Genomic DNA, 19,373 nt, shown 5'->3' on the forward strand with positions numbered 1-19,373 from the left:
GTTTATTACGCCCACCTAAACCGGTCCTGCGTGGAGCTGCGCAGTCGCCTAGTTTCTGGGAACAGCCAGATGTAAATGGCCGGAACCAGGGGATGTTCCTGAGTCAACAGCAGACCCCTGAACAGCTCAGCTATGAAAAGGCATCTCCAGGTATCACAGTCTCCCTGGGCCCTTTCCCCCATGACTGTCCTCTCAGCAGCCCTGTTGATATCAATACTTGGGGTGGAGTCTCTGGGGTTGTCACCGAAAACAGAGGCTAGTCTAAGCTTATTAATAACGGCACCAAAAGAAAGACAATGGCTTAGGCTTGGTTTGAAGTCCCTTTATTGGAGGTGCCTGGCTAAGGTGGCCGTGTGTATTTCAATCCCCTACAATTCTTCCTGGGATTCTGGCTTCTCCTTCATTAGGTGTTTCTTCTGGGGGCCCTAAAACACAAGTGAAATGGTGAAAATAAGAGATCCCATCGCCATCAGCTGACGAGTGCAAGATCCACATTACAAGCTGTTCCCAAGCATTGTCTAGAGAGGCAGTAGGTGAGCTGGATGCTGTGGAATTTCTATTCAGATGTGACCCCTTTGCACTGGACAAGGCTTGCAACACTAGCTGTTAATTTCTATTCCTTGGCTGCTAACGCTCAGCTCTCCTCCAGAACAGCAGAAGATGTCTAGCTGTTGTCCCTACACACCCTCCTAAACCTTGAGGAATGGGAGTAATGAATTCCCTGCCCCTAAATAAGCAGTATGCTTAGCTGGGCAACATGGAAAGCTGGCCTGTGTGCTTCAGTGACTGCTTTGCTACTGAGCCCGGCAAGCTGGCCTGGGGTCAGTGGGAAGATTGAGTGGTAAAGTAATCATATTGATTATTACTATTATAGCACCATGTCTGTGACCTGACAGATGAGGTTGTGTCAGGAGAGCTTCCTATACAAGCCCCTGTTTAAGGATGTTGCATATGACAACTCATTCTGAGCTGAATTTTGGAGTAGAAGGGATTTCTGGTTTGGGTTACATCAAGAGGATAGATCCTCAACTGGTTAAATCAGTGGAGTCAATGGAGTTACACCGATTTACACCATCTGAAGATGGGGTCCCAGCTCTTCTAGTTCACAAGAGTGGGAAGAAATGGTGGTTGTGCTTTGTAGTGTTATTGTTTTGCTTCTGCCCAGCTACGTATTACTGCATTAATTTAAAATGTGGGGAAGGTTCTGGATGCTCACCCCACAACAGGACAAGTTCCCTTACTTTAAGATAACAAGCTTAATACAGTAGCCTCCCTGTGGCCACTTAGGACTTAATCAATGTCACCGTGCTGCCACTCAGGACTGGCCACTCAGGACTTCCTGGCGACAGCAGGGACAGAACTCACATCTTCCTGCTCCAAAAGTATAGCCTCCAAGCACACGATCTAAAGGAGAATCTCCAGCCTAGGTGGGCTAGAATCCACAGCCCTATGCATTATCCTCCAGCCATCCTGAGAGTGGCACGAAGGGGTTTCACAGCCAGTCCTTCTTACCTGGAGCGACGTTAAACGCACGTGAAACTGACTAATAGTCAATCGGCCAGATCCAAACTGGGTTAAACCACTGAAGTCAGTGAACCCATGCTGATTCATGCTGGCTGAGGAGCCGGTCCACTTAGTGTCTAGTAAATTTCACTTGCAGATCAATACCACAGCACAACAGCGTGGGGAGTGGGCTGCAAACACTAGAAGGGAACATCTGTCTGGTTTCTGTTTAAAAACCTGTTTCCCCTGGAATTTTTAAAAAGTATGTGATTTGGGTATTTCAAAGCTTATGTACACAAAATCCCAACCATGTGGCCCAATTGGACCTGACCTTTTCCCTTTTAAAACATTAAAGGTTAAGGCAATCCAACCAAATCAAAGAAATCCACAATGAGGAGTGAATGGCACCATATGTCCAACAAGATGTTGCCAATTTAGCGGTTTGTTGAATGCATCCCTTTTCGAGTGAGAGCTGGTTGACCATATGGTACATTATTTGCTGGCTTGTCTGACTCTCACAACCACCATGTTCCCCCTTGAGCATCATTTCTGGTGGCCGAACTGCCTTTTATGCAAGACACTCCTGTTCATTCATTTGGTGGTATTTATTTCCTGGGTCAGGTCCTCAGCTCGTGTTAATTGGCATAGCTCCTTTGAAATCGATGGTGCTAGATTAATTCACAGCAGCCGATAACCTGGCCCTGTGACTGTAAAGCCAGCAGAGAATGAACTCACCATGAAAGCTCTCTTCTCTTGAGCAGTCTGGAAGCAGCCATGGCCAAACTTGGAAGTGGTATCAATGAACTTCAGTTCGATGGTTTCCAGAGCCCGACGGCTGCTGTGCACCAAAAGGGACTGGAGAGGAAAAGTCACAACACATTAGGCTTATGTTTAACCAGAGATAAGAAAGCATGCTTTGATGTGGGTGGAGTTAAGACATTTCATGCACGTCCATTAGCCAATCACTGTAGCAGCAATGGTTTCCTCCGAGAGACACCCAGAGCAGCGTGACTGAGGCCTTGTCTACACTAGCACTTATGCCGGCGAAACTTTTGTCGCTCAGGGGTGTGAAAAAACACCCCCCTTGAGTGACATAAGTTTTGCTGGCATAAGCACTTGTGTGAACAGCGCGATGTGTCTCCAACCAACATAGCTACCACTACTCGTTTAGGTGGTTTTATGATGTCAGTGGGAGAGCTCTCTCCCGTGGACATAACGTGGCTACACAAGCGCTTATGCCAGCAAAACTCATGTCGCTCAGGGGGGTTTTTTTTTCACCACCCTGAATGACAAAAGTTTTGTCGGCATAAGTGTACACAAGGCCTAAGTGCCACTGCCTCTCCCGTAGGAACTGAAACGAAGAGCCAGCTAGCTTAGCAATCTGCCTCATTCATGATCTGTGTTGTGGCCAAGTTTTCATTTCCCTGCCCCATGGACAATGACCTCCACGGTGAAGTCCTGTTTATAATTCCAGCAGCAGAGTGTGTCAGCTTATGCAAGGACCGCTTCCAACTAACGGCCAAACTGTTCCTAGGGGAGAGAAGACTGGCTGATCTGAAACTGAAAACACCGTGTCAGCGAGAATGGCCTGGCAACACTGTTCAACCTCTCCGGGAAACGGCCCCCTGGAAAATCACTACGTGACTCACAAAGTCAGCTCCTTCCTTACGTGTGCACAGCTTCAGCACTTGCTTTCGGGGGCACTTACCTTTCTGAGCGTGAGCACGCGTTTCTTCGTGCCCATGACACAGCCCTTCAGCATGATGAAATCATTGTTGACTGCACCGTAGTGAGGAAACCCACCCTGTGAGAAAAGGCAAAGGACAGGACTGCAGTGGTGATGTGTGTGGCTAGCAGAGATGCATCAGCAAGTGACGTTTTCTAAAGCAAAGCGGGGTATTTATTATTTAGTTATTATTAATAATACTAAAAATAAATATGCACTCGTCATACACAGCGCAGCCCACCCATGAGGTCTATAAATTCTATCATCCTCATTTTACACTTGGGGAAATTGTCAGAGAGGATAGAGCTGGCTGCAATTTTTTGTTCAAAACTTTTTTTTTTCCTAAATGGGAAACTGAATTTTTGTCAAAACTGAAATTTCCAATTTTGATGAGATTTTCTGGATTTTTGCTGAAAAACCAAAAGCCTGTGGGCCAAAAAACGCCAGCTGAAAACAATTTGTTGTTGCTGTTGTTGATTTGGGTGTGGAAAGCAAAAATTTTGCTGCTCTTGGTTGCTAAAAACAAAACAAAAAGGGAAGAAAATCAAAATGTTCTGTGGCCAGAAAAAACATTTTGAACCTTAAGTGACTTGCCCCAGGCCTCTCAGGTCAGTGGCAAAGTCAGGAACAGAAGGCAGGAGTCCCAGCTTCAGACCCTACACTTCCTATTTCTTTAGCTCTTTTACCAGCGGCGTGATCATCTTCTCGGTGACGTCGTAGTTCGTCGAGGCGTTGTTCTTCACTACTTTGCCATCTTCTATGTGGAGCCCGCGGCCGATACGGTAAATCTGGGTGGGAGCCCGGGTGAAATGGAATGAATAGCTTGAAGCCACAGTTACAAACAAGGCTTCACAAACTGAGCACAAAGTATAGCAGTGCTGGGTTGGGATAAGACTCATGGGCTCATCCCAAATGTCTTCAGCAGGCAATGGGTAGAGTGTATCCCCACCCACTGGCACAGATCACCGGGGACAGAGGCACATGCCTTATGTGTGTCTGGACAGTGCCTAGCACAATGGAGTCCTGGTCGGGCTCCTAGGTGTTGTGGTAATACAAATGACAATAATAACAGTGCCAAACAAAGCCCTACATTCCCTCCTGCCCTGAAATAACATGCATGACAGAGAGATGGCTCAGGACAGGACAGGAAAGGGAAAAGGGCTCAAAAGAAGGAGAAGCTGCACTAGACCCAAGGGAGGCGTCGCGTCGGTGCTGTACCTTCTTGTTGAGCTCCGTGCGATGGTGGTAGCCCTTCTGGCCAGCCCGGGCAATGGAGTAGCCCACCCGGGCTGGATGCCAGGCTCCAATGCAGGCGACTTTGCGTAAGCCTTTGTGGGTTTTCCTTGGGAGCTTTTTGGCATGCCACCGGCTAGTCACCCCTAGGAAAGCAGGGCAGGATGATGCTGTCAGAGCAGCGGGCGGGAGGGCAGGGATGTGCTTCAGAGTCAAAGATCAGGGGGAGCGTCTGTGGGGGTTTGTCTTATGTTGCACCTCAAGTGTTGGACAGAGCAAACAGCCGTTCTCAGAATCGAGGGCCAAGGGCAGAACCGTACGTGCTTTCCATTACAGTGACTGGACTTCGGTGTGTCCCCCACACGCGTACACGCACACGCATGCGTGCACACACTGCTTTTGTCAGCATCAAAATGGTTTTCTGTTCTTATTTGGTTTGCTTCAGATTTCGGCAGCTCAAGTGCCCTTAGGGCTCCCACGAGAACTACGCCTGTGACTAATGACGGGGCATTTTGAACCAGGCAAATGGAGCCAACACAGACACACGGGTATAAACCCAGCGACTCTTTGGTGTCGCTCGTCAAACGAGTTGGAGGGTTCTCAGCCTGGCTGCTGCTCAGGATGCCCACCATGACTGGCACTAACTGTCCCCACTGTTGGTAGTTCTCAGCCGTGAGGCCGAGGGTGAAATGAGGGAACAGGAAATGAACCCCCCCTCTTGTCCTCCGGCAGAGGACCCCTCGGGACATTGGAAGGCTGCAGGGTGTGGGGAAGCTTGCACTACCACTGCCTCTCCTGTACTTGCTCTGGGGAAAAACATTTCACCGACACTAAAAACAATGTTTTAAAGAAATGTACACTAAAACCAAACTGGAGTCTGTTCTGCTGTGGATGTCAGACAAGGGGAAGCCTCTATGAATCATCATTAATTATTCCCAATGATGCATGGATTCTTCACTGTGTCTAACTGTTAATTATTAACTACTAATTAGATGAGGTGAAGAAGCCAGGCCTTGACAATGACAGATTAGCGAATCATTACGATTAATAATAATATTAAGTCCTCAGCAGTCATATGGCTTTTTCTTCCATAGATCTTGAATCACTTGACATGTGCTATCAGTGTCACTATCCCCTTTCACAGATGGAGAAACTGAGGCCCAGAGATGGCAAGTGACTGGCTCAGGGGCATAGAGAGAGTCGGTGTCAGCACTGGGATTATTACTCAGATCTCCTGACCCCCAGTCCTGTGCTCACTCCACTAAAAATGGCACTCCCACGAGCATCAAGTAATGTGCAAGCATCCCTCTCCTCGTCCGCCCCAGAGGATCCATGCCAAGCCCCATGGCAAAGGACCCGCCTCCCCGTACCTTTCATCCCGCGCCCCTTGGTCACCCCGATGACGTCGATCGTTTCGTTCTGGCTGAAGACCGTGTGCACCGAGACCTGCTTCTCCAGCTTCTCATGAGCCCAGTCCACCTTGTCGGCCACCGTTCCGCCATTCAGCTGGATCTCCATCATGTGGGCCTTCTTCTGATGCAGTGGGAGCAGCTTCATCTGCATTGGGCGACGAGGGCAAAAATGACCCCCCCACACTCTGTGGGTGCTAATCTTGCCAGCTGAGATACTGTTTCACACTTAACTGGATCCCCAGAGGCCAAAACCCTCAGACACGTGACACGTGCACTGACTAAGCACGGGGTGGCTAGGAAAAAAATGCTGCCCGCCCTTTCTGGGACTAGCTGGGCACTGGCAAATGGAAGCCGGGCTCTGCTAACAACAAGCCTTTATTCTGGAGTACTGCAGATAGTCCCTGAGCCCCAGGGTTTGGGGGGTGGATTTGAACAGGAGCTGATCTGTGGGGACGGCGTGTGTCGCTGAAGCTCACCAGCTGCGCAGCGGCAGCATGGATACAGACCAGGCTGCTCAGGGACCAATCCTCCAACCCTTCCTCACATGGGCTGTCTCACTGTCTCCAGTGCTGCACGGGCAGTAGATCGGGGGCTAGTCCAGCAGCATTTTGTGTTATTGGCCTGCATTTCCAGCTGATTACTCTGCACCACAGGCAGCCTTCTCCTCTTCCCAGCCTCAGCAGCACTTCCCCACCCCGCCCGTGCGGCTGAGATCGCTGCAGACCCACACGTAGCCACGGCGGTGATGTGACCAGCTCCCCCGTGTTCCCCAAGAGGGTCCCATCCTCCGGCGGTGCATCGCATTGCCTCCCAGCGACCTCACATGGTGTTCCATCCCACATTTCAAAATCAGCTGGTGGTGACGGCTGATGTAAAGCTCTCTCTGTGCTGGTAAAAGTCCTCCCCTCGGCGTCTCCAGCTGTTCCCTTAGTTGGGAGCACACCCCACTTTCCCAGCCATCCCCTGCCTTGATTCACTGGGGGTTATTAGAGAAGCCCCGGATGACAGTAAGGATTGGGTGGTATTTCCCAGAGACCAAAGGGGCTATTTTAAAATAAAAGTTGGTTGGAAAAAAAAGTTTGCCAGATCCCGATGGATTCCCCTGCTCTCATCACACAAATACCCTTCCATTTCACATTGCTTTGCAGGCCATCATGCAATTAATCACTCTAAGATGGGAGGGAAGAACTCAGCTCTCTGACCAGTATGTGGGGGGTTTCAACAAAGGCTGGGTGTTCCAGCATGCAGTGGGATAGTTTTATTCACTCTGAGGGAGGGAGAGCTAATGTTAAGAGGGAGCTGTGGTAGCCAGGACATGTCTGCTCCTCCTCAGTGCTTCAGGGGTTAAAGAGAAGCAGTGAAATGCAAACCACCGGTCCCATCCCATCACAGAGGATTCGCTGAGGGCTTTAAAACTTTACCCGGAAGGGATGTGATTCTGTCCCTTTAAGCCAGAGTGAAACTGCCTTTTGCTCCGTCTCCTCCTCATCTTCACCTTGTGATTATTCATTGCTAACTACTGTAGACTATGAAATTCAGGCTGGGCTGGGCCTACTTATAAAATTAAGCTACCAAATATTATCAATGAGATGCATATTGCAAAAGTCTGGCAGTGGCTGGAAATCTTTTTTGAAAAGAAGAGGTTGCTTCTTATTGCATCACGCCTGTGCTGTTTTTCTTCTTTCAGCATGTCTGGTATTTCGTCAGGGTAATTGCCGTTCCAATAATTAATGGCTGCTCTTGACTGACCAGTCCCCCTAATGAAATTATCTTCTGAAATTAACTCATCTGTACCTCAGCAGCTCCGTGTCTTTCAAGGATACTTTATGATCCTGTCTTCTGAGGTGGGCTTGAGCAGGTACTATTCAATTTTCATCTCAGCAAAGCCCAACCTGCCTTTGTGAGGAAAGGGTGGAACTTTGTGACAAACAAGTGCTGACGTGTTGACTAAACAAAATCCAGGCAGCTATCACCTTCTGAACTGAGCAAACACATGTCGGTCTTTCCCCTGTTGTTTTTGGTTTGGGATTTCCTTTGCTCTCCCATGCAATTACCAAAAATGCTTTGAGAACACTAAATTTAGGAGTATAAAGACGGAAGCAATCCCATCCCACTAGCATGCCTGAGAAGTCCTGCAGACACAGAACTGTCATCTCGCCCAGCTTTCTTCTGAGACTACGGATCCAAGCTCTCGGAGGAGCTGTCAAGAATTGAAACTACCCCCTCTTGCCTGCATTTTGCAGTTACTGTGTGCTGCTGGACTTTTGGTTTGGAGGCTCATTTTATAAGTGCACTAATTATAGCCTTTCTGTCATTAGCGCACTAATATCAGATCCCAGTTGCTCAGGTAACAGCTACCACGAGGTCCTCCCGCTACCGGCCAGGCACAGGCCTCTTCTTGGCTGCTACAACCCAGGCCCATCAGTGCCACATGGCCAGACACGTGCACAAGGTTAGAACTGCTGCACTGAGCTGATGGGCCTGGACTAGCCCAGAGAGAGGACTCTGAGCCCTCGGGTCAGCCCAGATCCTCCTGGGCTCTGAGGGAACTGAGAGTTCTCTGAGGATCCAAATTCAAATGGCCCCTGAGTATCCAGCAGCTCTGGCACCTGGCAAGCCCTTCCCTGTGGCCAGGCTCTCAGGTTATTTTTACTCCATCACCTGACACCAGCTGCTAATTTGAGATGAGCTCCTCCTTGGGTCTTTTGCCCCTGCAGGGAGCCAGCGTTGCACCATTCACAGAGGGGCTCAGGAGCAATGTCCGCTCCCTCCCGATGAGCCTGCGTGTGGCTCTGGCGCTGCCAGTTGCGAGCCGTGTGACTGCTCCAGGGTCCCGAGCAGCAGCAAGGAGATGGAAAACCCCAGGCCAAACCCTTCCCCAGCAGTGGGGATGTCCGGGCCAGGTTCCTGGGCGAATCCCAGTACAGAGACTTCCTTCATGCCTGCTGGATTCCCCCCTGCACTTGCAAATGGACTAGGTTGGTCTTTGGTAAGTGGCTGCAACAGTCAGCACGCACCTCCTACAGCGTGCGCATGCTGCATCCCCAGCACCCACTACCTGCCTTCCACTCCAATCCCCCCACCAGGGACAAGACCCTCCATTCCCCCCCAGGGATGAGAAGTACCCCGATTCTCACTTGTTCCCAGCTTCCAAGCCCTTGCCCCACTCAAACGGGCTGTTGGGATCAAGCCCCATGCCCGGTGTGAAGATCTGACCTGAGTGTGGACGATGACTCGGATGATCTTGCAGTACTTCTTCATGGCCGCAAAATCCTTCTCTAGCTGTTTCTTCCCGTCCTGGTCCTGCCATTTTTTGCAGTACTTGGTGAAGGCCTTCTTCTTGCTCTTGTGCCTAAAGACAGAAGCCTTTTAATTATGCTGGACTGCAATAATGAAGCACAGAATCTTAGCAACACAATACACCATGTGTGACAAGGTTGCTTAAGGCATTCTATTGGAAGTGTAATGCAACCATGGCTCATTGCACCAAGCTGAGGTGAGCAAATGCAATACACACCAGACCATTAAAGGTTGCTCGGAAGAGGAAATGGACACCAACGGGCCAATAGAACTTGCAGTTCTGGCAGCTTTTTGTATAGAGAATCCAGTTCACTCCCATTGATTTGCTCACTTAGTGAAGTCAAAATACAACAGCAAAAACAGAGCTAAATGGAAAAGGGATAAAACCATTTCACTGGTAAAGATCAAGGAAATTTTAGGGGTCAGATTTGAAGGCATGTCTACATAGCCATTAAAGCCATAAGTTTTCTCAATTATAAAGACTCAAGCTATCACTTTCCGCACTGCCGTGCCAAGATTTGGGGAGCCAATCTCTCCAATGGTGCGTCAGGGCCACAGGCTAGATTCTGCTTTAATTTACACCCACATAAAACTGGAATTACTCTATTGACGTCAATGGAGTTACTTTGGGGAACCAATTACAATGGTGCTCAGAACCTGGCCCCACCGACAAAATGTATAATTAACCTGTGGAACTCACTGCCACATGACAGAGACAAATAACATAGTACAATTATTGAAAGAATCAGAAATTTGTGTGCACACATGCTTATTCACAATAGCCAAAACTGGTGGATAGCACAGTTGTGCTACAATTAAACAGCTGCTGCATTTCACCCCAGAGGCGGCTGCTGAGGGCTGAAGGATTCCAATGCGGAAACATTATGGAGAGCCTTTTCTTGAGGGGGAAAAGGCATTCTAGAAAGGCAACGCTGTTACGATTGCCAGTATCCCCATGCACCGAGAGAGCCTTACCAGTTCTTGTAGAAGCGGCGTCTGCATTCATCACTGAGGTGCTCAGCAAAAATGGTCTTGAAATTTCTCAGGCCCCTGGGTGTGTCTATGTATCCCACAATGCCAACCACTACCACAGGGGGTGTCTCCACTATAGTGACTGCTTCCACCTCTTCTCTTTTGGAAACCTCTGAAATCAAAAGGTGTAGCAGTGAATCCACGGGAGTTGACTGTGCTCCTGTGTTCAGCATCTCATAGGATCACATTCTTTCAGGGGAGCCAGTAATTCTCTATTAATTAGATCCCTGTATTCATGATGGCCAATGCACCTTCAACTACATCCTGTCCCATCAGAGGGCAGCTGTAAATTGGTGTTTCCACCTTTTACAAAGGCAAACTAACATAGAGCAGATGAGGGTGGCAGCTGGAGGCAAATTACCTTTGTCTACTGTCCAGAAAGCAACAGTTCACACCTTCTCCACCTCAACCCTGGGACCCACTGCAAAGTACGAGGGAAGTTATCCCGCCATGGGCCGTTCGCTGCTCGGCTTGTCTGCCAGCAGGGAGCTAACTAATACCAGCTGTGCTGGTGACCTTTTGATATAAATCCTTGTTTTCTAGGAATTGCACTAAGAACTTGTAAACAGCTGTCAGATGATTTCTGGGCATTGGGGACCTAGCCTTGATTTGAAATGGCAGTTTAGAGATGAAGGGCTCCATAACCCATTTCCAATCCCCATGAGTTATCCATCCCAGCCGGCCATAAGAGACTTTTCCCTCTATTCGTTCCTGGACTCAACCTAGCTGATTCAATCAAAGCCTCTTACTCAGTCCTGGCCTGTGAACTTCTCGTAAGATGTGCGTCATGCCAGCTTTGTAACCCAGAAAGGCTGTCAGGTGGATTGGCTTGCTGGGATCATCCTTGGGCCAGGTCTTCACTTTCCCTCGGTGACGACGGCTTCTCTTATGAGGGAGGAAGCCCAGGTGGCCATGCCTGGGAGCCGAAAACTTGCGATGGGACTGGGGGAAGGCAAGAAACAAAAAGGATTCAGTTTTACCTTCAAACCCAGAAGGCTATGGGTCTGATCCAGTGCTGACTGAAGACAACGGGGATCTTTGAACTTCAGCATGTGTTGGATAGTAGATTACAGATTTTGGGACAGCAGCTTGTTGCCTCAGGGCCCATCTTCTACATGATATTTAAAAATAAAAATGGAATTATATGAATTACAAAGGCCATTATGTATCTCACCGATGGATGGATCTCAAAGTCTTCTCAGACCTGAGACAGGAAATTCACAAATTACTTTTTCCATCATTTCCAGTAACTGAGCTAAAGACCTCCCTCGGTTACAGGACAGATTTTCAATTTATAAATGCAGTCCCCATCCGTTGCATCAAAGTATTCAAGTCTCTTTGGAAACGGCTTACTGGGATTTGCTAAATAAAACACCTGGACTATAATTGTCCTTCTTTCTGCTACAAGAAGCGCAATGTTTTCCAGATTTGCCCCACTTTGGTGTCCATTATTATTCTTAATTTGTGTCATGGGCACGGCCACACCTTGAGGGGCCAGCCAGGGTTTGTACGGCATTGCATTTCGTGCTGCATAAACTCCGAGCGAAAGCTAGGCCCTGCCTTGATATCCTTACATGCTCGTCCAGATAAATCACAACCAATGGGGGTAACTAACAATCGGAAGAAACGGGAGAGGGTGGACAAAGGAAACCATCATAAGAACATGCACCTATGCAGGCCTAATATGCGCTTTTGAAAGCAAATTATGAGACTTAAATAGAAAAGTCACAATCGTGAACTCGAGATGAGCACAGCAAACCACCAGCACCACCTTTGGAGGAAGTTGGACAAATTCTTATCATAGCAGCGTAAAGTCAAGGTTAAGGGAATCAGCCCAGCAGCAAAGGGACAAGTTTACACTCACTAGAACTCCCTCTTGTTTATTCAGTAATTCCAGTACCAGGTTTACCTTTCTCCTAAGCTTATTTTTGAACCCAAAGTGGAACTGATTGTTGATTTCAAGCCAGTTTCAAATGTGCTAGTTTAATCTGCCGAATGAATATCTCAAACGCATTAAGTGTTCCAACCCCCAGCTACAAAATAGTAACACGGAACGTTACAGACCATGGGGCGTCTTCAGCACAGGTCAGTGGCACAACGAGGCAGTCACCAAGTGCTTCTACGGTCTAATACCTAAGATGTTTATCAGTCTGAAGACACAAATTTAGCTGCTGGCTTCATTCAATGCTATATTCATTTCATACTCAGCAAATCTGCCAGGGTCTGATTCTAACAACAGTTGTGATGTGATAAAGGTCAAATGCCAGTGTCTCAATTTACCACAGAAACAAATTGAATATGAACAGAGTGAATTACAAGTGCTATCTACAGCGCAACATACGGGGACAAAATTCTGCCCTCACTTCCAACTAGGCAACCCCGTCACTTTCAACTAGATTACTATATTCCTCATTAACTACCTCCAGTGTTTTTTCTCAGGTATACTTCCTGTGCTGGTGACTCTCCAAGGGCAGGAGCCTAGGCTGGATATTCTCAAAGGGTATGTTAGGATTGCTTTGTAACCCCAGGGCAGCAAAGAATTCCCCTCCTCTGAGTAGTGTGATTTCCCGTATTTAGTAGCACTCTATTTAGAACTACCACTAAAGGGCAGTCAAAATATTCTGTGTATATATTGCTACTTAATCCTGAGCTCCTAAGTCATACCTGGTCCTGCAATGAGCTCCATGCAGGTGGATCCTGAGCCCATGCAGAACTCATCACAGGACTGCGGGTTTCAATTTGTACTCAGGCCAAACTCATTGATTTCACGGAGTATAGACAGAATAAGAATCTCAGGGTGCCTCCCCCAACACTGTGCTCTGTCTCCTGTGCTTTGTTCAACCCAAATGACGAGGGCTTTCACCATTCCACTTAGAGAGACTATTCCACACAATCCAACAGATCTCATGGAGAGGAAGCTTTTTCTGATACCTCTTTAGCCCTTTCACTGTGCAACACTGACAGTCTCTATTCAGCAATAGTAGCATTTCCTTAAGTGGTATTTCATTAGATGTATCCAGAGAGGACGTAACAGGTGCATTGCACAGCATTGGTGGTGTGCTTTAACTCAAGTAACTAACTGTGTAGTAAGAAAGAGGTTAAAATCTATTAGTAAAATATAATTTAATAGCCCTCCTTTGTTTTTACTCATTTTAGTTACTTGGGATCGGGTTAGTCCTTTAGTTCAAGTCTTCCATGGCCACAACGTCCTGCTTATCCAGAGAGTAATGGGATTTGACAGGCCACGTAAGAGTTAATATTGTTAGCCAGCTCTATGAAAATCAGGGTTGTCTTGATTTTCAAATATTTTCCCAGGATCCACCCCCCCCGCAAAAAGCAGCTCGCAGAATTCTCCAAAATATCCCATCCTTGAGTAGAAGTGGGGCAGCCGGGGGTGGGGGAGAATGCAAACACAATCCCTTCTTGTAAGTCAGTATCATGTTATGCTGGTAGTTGCCCCTTCTGAAGATTTTAAAAAACAGAAGTAAATTGGCTGTCTGATCTGATGCCACCTGGCCTAGGTCTGTTTGGGTTTTCTTTGCCAGCTTGGCCGAGGTTTGCATTTGCACGAAAGCCAGTTAAAGCTCAACAGATCTTTTCATATCTCTATATTTAGTAAGAAAAATAAAGCCCCCCATCTGTGGACAAAAAGTGACGGGCATCATAACTGGATTTTTTTTTAATCCTTTCAAAAACAGTCCCATGTCTCAGAACAAGCGAATGCTGCCACACTATCCAGTTGAAGCCGCACTACAGGTAGCAGGGGGATTGCTCAAAGTTCAAGGGCCCCCTTTGAAGTCTAAAGAAGTCGAGGACAAAATTCCAAGGACAGCACCAGCCTTCCCCCACCCAAAAACTAGAAATCCACTTACTGGGGGCCTGTCGTTTGGGGGGGTATTACAACACACGGCCTGTGTTTGAACGCACCCGCACTTTGCTGGCTGGGCTCTAGCAGGGTGCCTGGGTGGGATTGCTATGACAGGAGAACCACGCGGAGCTAGTGTGGTGAACTGGGAGTCAGGACGCCTGGGTCCCGCTCCTGGCTCGCAGAGCAAGGAAAGGCAGACGCAGAACCCAAGACTCCCAACAGGCAGCCGCGGGACTCCTCAGTTTTTAACTGCCTCTGGGAGATTGTCAGAGGGCTTGTGGGGTCTGTGCCGGGGGGACTGAGAGGTGATAGGCCTCCTGAGCCCGGGGTCTCATAGGGTCAGTGCTGGGGGCTGGCTGGCAGGAGCCCTGGGTCCCACAGGGTCAGTGTGTGTGTGTGTGTGGAGGGAGGTGAGGGGGGGGGGGGGCGGCTGACAGGAGCCCTGGGTCCCATAGAGTGGGGTGGGGGGGCTGGCAGGAGCCCTGGGTCCCATAGAGTGTGTGTGTGTGTGGGGGGGGGGGGGCTGGGAGGAGCCCTGGGTCCCATAGAGTGGGGGGGGGGGGGCTGGCAGGAGCCCTGGGTCCCATAGAGTGGGGGGGGGGGGCTGGGAGGAGCCCTGGGTCCCATAGAGTGGGGGGGGGGGCTGGGAGGAGCCCGGGGTCCCATAGAGTCGGGGGGGGGGGGGCTGGCAGGAGCCCTGGGTCCCATTGCTGAGGGGTGGGAGCTGTTTGCGGATGGGAGCTGGGGAGGGGGGGTCCCCGACTCGGCGGGGGCAGCCGGCTCCAGGCCAGGGGGGTCAGGGCAGCGCGCTCACCCCGCCCCCAGAGGCTGCATTAGCCGCACTTCACCCTAAGGCTCAGGCTGCAGGAGAGACCGAGTCCGCGGTGACTACATATCCCAAGATGCATCAGGAGTGGGGTGCGTAGAGCTGCGCGTGCGTATTAGCGGGGGAGGCGGGGGCCTGTTTTCTGCTCCGGAAACGAGACCGTCTCCCGAAGCGCGACGCGACGTCACGTCACGTCACGTCACGTTACGCTACCCTTGCGTCTACGTCCCCTTTGCCCTCTCCCACCCCCTTCGTGCCGGCCGCGCGGGGGAGGGGGCGGCCGCCATCTTGTCCGAGCGGGCTGTGGTGAAGGGCGGGGATCGCGGCGCGGCTGTCGGGTCACGATGCCGGAGGGTCTGGACCGCGACCATGAGGCGTACAAGGAGCCGCCGAAGCGCACCCCCGCCCCCGAGGAGCCGCTGTCGCCCTTCCACCCGCTCGCCATCCTCGGCAATGTCTTGCACTACACCGTGGATGCGCCGGTCACCGTATTCCGAGGTAGTGGCCTGGGTCGGCGCGGGGGGGGGCCGGGCCCGGATGGCGCCCCCGCCCCGTCCCTGTGGGGCTAGGCCCGGCCTGCTGCGGGCTCCGCGCTGGGGCGTGCTAGGCCGTTCAGCCCCCTGCTTTCGGGAGGCGTAAAACCTTCTCCCTGTAGCGTTTACCAGAGTGCCTCAGTTTCCCCCGGGAGCCTTCTCTCTCTCCACTTAGTCCAGGTGGCTGTGCCCCGGGCTGCAGGCCTCAGGCCTGCCCGGCTGGTGACACACAGGCTGGGTAGAAAGCCACTCCAGATGTAGTTGTACAACGAGATGCACACCGCAGAATTCCTGCTGCTGTTATTTTCCAAGTCACCCCGGTACATTTTCGATTGTGGGGACGATTTTTGTTATATGCCCTGTCCGCTGTGTTTTATTTTCTGAAATGGCAGCAAACGTGTGAGGAGAAAGGTAGGTCCTCGAGTGGAAACGCCTTAGAGCAGCCTTTATTTTGTACAGGACCCACCACGGTATCCGTGCCTTCCTTCCCCATAAATAAAATAAACCTGAGACTGAGCACTGCCTTCTGGCAGCTGTTCGTGATGATGGGAGGTGAGTTGCTGGAGGGCTAGTCCCTTTTGCTTGTTTACACTGTTCCTGTACCACTGTGTGCACAAGCGAATTTCTTCCCAGACTTGAACTTGCTAGGTTAAACCCTCCTCGATATAATGAATGTGTTATTTAAAAAGACAGGGATGATCTGACCCGCAAGCTCTTCCTCCGTTCCTTGCTGGCCTGATTTATTTGTTCTCGTGCAGAGATACGTTACCTGTGATGCATGTAGTGCTAATTAAAATTTTCTGAAAGATCCAGTTAGATGACTATTAAAATAATTTGCTATAGAATAACATCCAGTGAAAATGCATAGTGTTGTGTTCACAGAATACAAATATGGATTTTTGAAAAGCTAGAATTGCACATCATAGTTTCCACTGGGAAAAAAACCCCCAAAACCCAAATTGCCCAAGTGACCCCAACAAAGCAAATAACCCAGCGATGGATGTGAGGATCCTGCATCCCCCTATCTAGAGTCAAAACGCTATTCTAGACAAGATTTGTACCAGGGCCTACTTGTTGTTTTGGTTGGTTCTGTCCAGCTCTTGTTAAGCACTGTTTGAAGGAAATCTTTGATTAGTACCTAGAAGCTGCATGAATGTGGTGGTTAACTCTTGCAGACTGGATGGAGCGCCAGCGAGGGAAGCACAAATTTTATTATTATCATCGGAATTACCGGCGTGTGCCAGACCTGACTGAGTGCTTGGAAGGTGACTATCTGTGCATGTACGAAGCTGAGGCACAATGGAAGAGGGACATGTATGTATTTCTACAGCATAGCTGTAATGATTTTGAAGGCTTATTTATTTGGAGGAACCTACTTAAGAGTCTGTTAGAGCAGGGTATTTGTTTTTCTCTTGCTGAGGACTGCTTGGGATGGGTATGATCCAGGCATAGCTTGACAAAATAGAGATTCCACCCGGAGGTTTTCCTCAGCTCCTGTCCCACTTAAGGAAGCTTCTCTTCTGCTAGCAAAGCCAATAAGCTTCCTTAGAAGATTATTTCAAATATTGGGCAGCTGCTGGTGGTCATCAGTTCCTAGTAGAGTTCTAAGTATCTTTTTTGCAGTGGGCCTGAGTTGGGCTTGGAGAGTAGAACTCAAAGATCACTATTGATTCCCCTCCTCTGACGCCACTACACATGGCATCATAACCAAGCCCTTGGGACTTGATTTTGCCTTTTATTTCTATCCCAAATTAAACCAGCTAATAAAATGGCCCCTTATTTTATACAGAATTTAACTTATATTTTCCAGCTGCAGGAAGTTGCCTCTGCTGCAGTCATCACACTGATCTCTCTCTCTCTCTCTCTCTCACAGGAAAGTTGATTATGAAATTGTGAAGATAATAAAGGAAAGGGCAGAAGCTTGCCAGGTGAGGGAAGGACCAAGCCACCGTCAGAACTGTGCAAAAGAGATGGAGCAGTTTGCTGAAGTTTCTAAAGCTTTTGCAGATAGATGTGAGTAAGGCTATTTAAGGCCTCTTAATTTATTTGAAAACTGTTCAGGTGTGGCTTTGCTGTGACATGGGGGAAGAGAGGATGTCTTACTCTCCTAAAGCCAATCCTAGTCTACAAAACTTGGAGAGTGGTGCCCTCAGCTTCTTAAAGAGGGGCCCTAGAGCAATGCTCTTTGACAAGGGCACAGAAAGGAAGTGTGGCTATGCTTTGTTTGCAGAATGCAACTATAATGAAGGGGGGGGGGTGTATTTAAAACTTTGTTCAACTGTTTGGGGGGGGCATCAAGCTAAAAAGTCTGATTGAATATTTCATAGCATTTCTTCTTGTTTTAGATGCTGATCTTGGTGCTTTTGGCAGTGCTAGAAAATGTTTAATGAAGCAGAAACATAGAATGATTGCAGAAAGAAAAGCTGAAGCAAAGCAATAAGCTCAACTCCTCCCTGCACAGCATTTGAAGTTCAAGGGAAATATAAGACTTATGTGAAACGTCCATTGTAGCTTGATGGTGAGGCCTGCATGAGTTGAACTGTACAATAAAGCATTTACAGAGAATCTCTGCCAAATAACTAGATTCTAGAGCCTATAATATGGTCAGTCTTGTGAAGAGATTAATGTATTTGTAAAACTACCTTTTTGTAAAGAAATAGGAGCAGAAGAACTGAAGGGGGAAGCCTTCATTGGAAGTACTCATCCTTGCCCTGTAGAATACAGCATTTTCTTATCAGCACTGTCATGCATACTAGAAGAGGGCTATGGCTGTGAGCAGACTGCAAGCACAGTTTGGCTTTAAAAATGAACCAGGAAGATTTTCCTCCTCTGTTCAGTCAAGCTCAATGAGTGCTCTGGGTGGTGGGAAAGCTTGACTAAGATTAGTGTACACTAAGGAGCCAGTTATAACTCAAGGAGACCTGTCATGGTCAAATAAAGTCATTTGACAAACATTTAATTTCTCAGTCAATGTGTAAGAGGTTTATTTTCCCTCTTAAACCCACTAACAGTGGAATTGCTAGACAAGTGCATTTTGTCCTTTAATACACTGTGTAGAACTCAGCCATGGATTGTGTCAAAGTACATTTTTCTGCCTTGATTTCTAGTTTGCTTGGAGAAAGCACTGACTGCAGTTGCATTTTTATTTCAAGTCTGTGAAAGCAATTAGCCCAGTTGTCCCTTCAGGTGCTAGCCCTGTGAGCAACCACTCCTGTAGTGAAGTGTTAAGGGTAGCCCCTTAGTTTTGGTAGTCTTTACAAATGCAAGTAACTGTGCTTTTAATCATACTTGGGTGGAAGTGTACAGCTGGCCACATCACCTCAAAGGGTATCTCCTGTGTAGTTTTATTCATTCCTATGCATGCTCTACATTAGTCTGTCATTAACTTTTCTTGGAAGCTATTGGCAGATCCCAGGGAGCAAATAAAATTTATCTGGTGATCCCATTTTAAGAGCAGCAGAGCTCCATTAATAGTGTGATGAGGTAGCAGTCTGGGTCCACATTAGTGAATGGTGGCTATCTTTATACTAATTCCCAAAAAACAGTATTAGTGTGAACACTAACCTCAACGTTCTGGTTTCTTGCCTCACTTAAGTAGGAGTCTTCAGTGCTTTACAGATATTTGACCTTTCAGTTTTTAAAAACATTCTAAAATTTACCGTGACTACTTTGGTTTCAGTAATCCTATTGCAGGCTGATCACACACACCTAATTCACTTGGTTTATCTGAGAAGAAAGTGTTTCCTCTGTCCCCCTCACTTATCGTAAATTGTTTAACTGAGGGCTGCAGTCTCTGAATTCACTTGTTTGGGCAAGTCAATCAGGAAAATTTACTTTTCTACATCCCCATTTTAGCAAGTTTTTAAAAAAGTCATTCAAGTGTTTAGCACAAAGGATTACTCAAAAGTAACTGACTACTTATCACATTTAGCATATATTC

The 19,373-nt window shown here is 48.3% G+C and overlaps 2 protein-coding genes across 3 annotated transcripts; one reads left to right on the forward strand and one right to left on the reverse strand.

The window, feature by feature from the left end:
* Window positions 1-301: 301 nt before the first annotated feature.
* RPL3L (ribosomal protein L3 like) lies at window positions 302-15,003 on the reverse strand. 2 transcript variants are annotated; one of them, XM_067534294.1, is made up of 10 exons: window positions 14,889-15,003; window positions 10,956-11,148; window positions 10,150-10,318; window positions 9,091-9,226; window positions 5,833-6,019; window positions 4,448-4,608; window positions 3,916-4,017; window positions 3,212-3,307; window positions 2,239-2,358; window positions 302-425 (listed from the first exon to the last, which is right to left on the reverse strand). In XM_067534294.1, exons 2-10 carry the CDS (start codon window positions 10,993-10,995, stop codon window positions 369-371), a joined length of 1,068 nt encoding a protein of 355 aa, XP_067390395.1. In that variant the 5' UTR covers window positions 10,996-11,148; window positions 14,889-15,003; the 3' UTR covers window positions 302-368. The 2 variants fall into 2 exon arrangements, with proteins under 2 accessions (XP_067390395.1, XP_067390394.1); XM_067534293.1 differs by lacking the exon at window positions 14,889-15,003 and adding an exon at window positions 12,271-12,405.
* Window positions 15,004-15,159: 156 nt separating this feature from the next.
* On the forward strand, window positions 15,160-18,392 carry NDUFB10 (NADH:ubiquinone oxidoreductase subunit B10). Its single transcript, XM_067534296.1, has 4 exons — window positions 15,160-15,398; window positions 16,609-16,747; window positions 17,307-17,446; window positions 17,779-18,392. Exons 1-4 carry the CDS (start codon window positions 15,245-15,247, stop codon window positions 17,871-17,873), a joined length of 528 nt encoding a protein of 175 aa, XP_067390397.1. The 5' UTR covers window positions 15,160-15,244; the 3' UTR covers window positions 17,874-18,392.
* Window positions 18,393-19,373: the final 981 nt, after the last annotated feature.

The sequence above is a fragment of the Emydura macquarii genome, unplaced genomic scaffold (assembly GCF_026122565.2).
Source record: "Emydura macquarii macquarii isolate MOO-44397 ecotype Brisbane River unplaced genomic scaffold, CSIRO-AGI_Emac_v2 contig_3390, whole genome shotgun sequence".
Classification (NCBI taxonomy): Eukaryota; Metazoa; Chordata; order Testudines; family Chelidae; genus Emydura; species Emydura macquarii.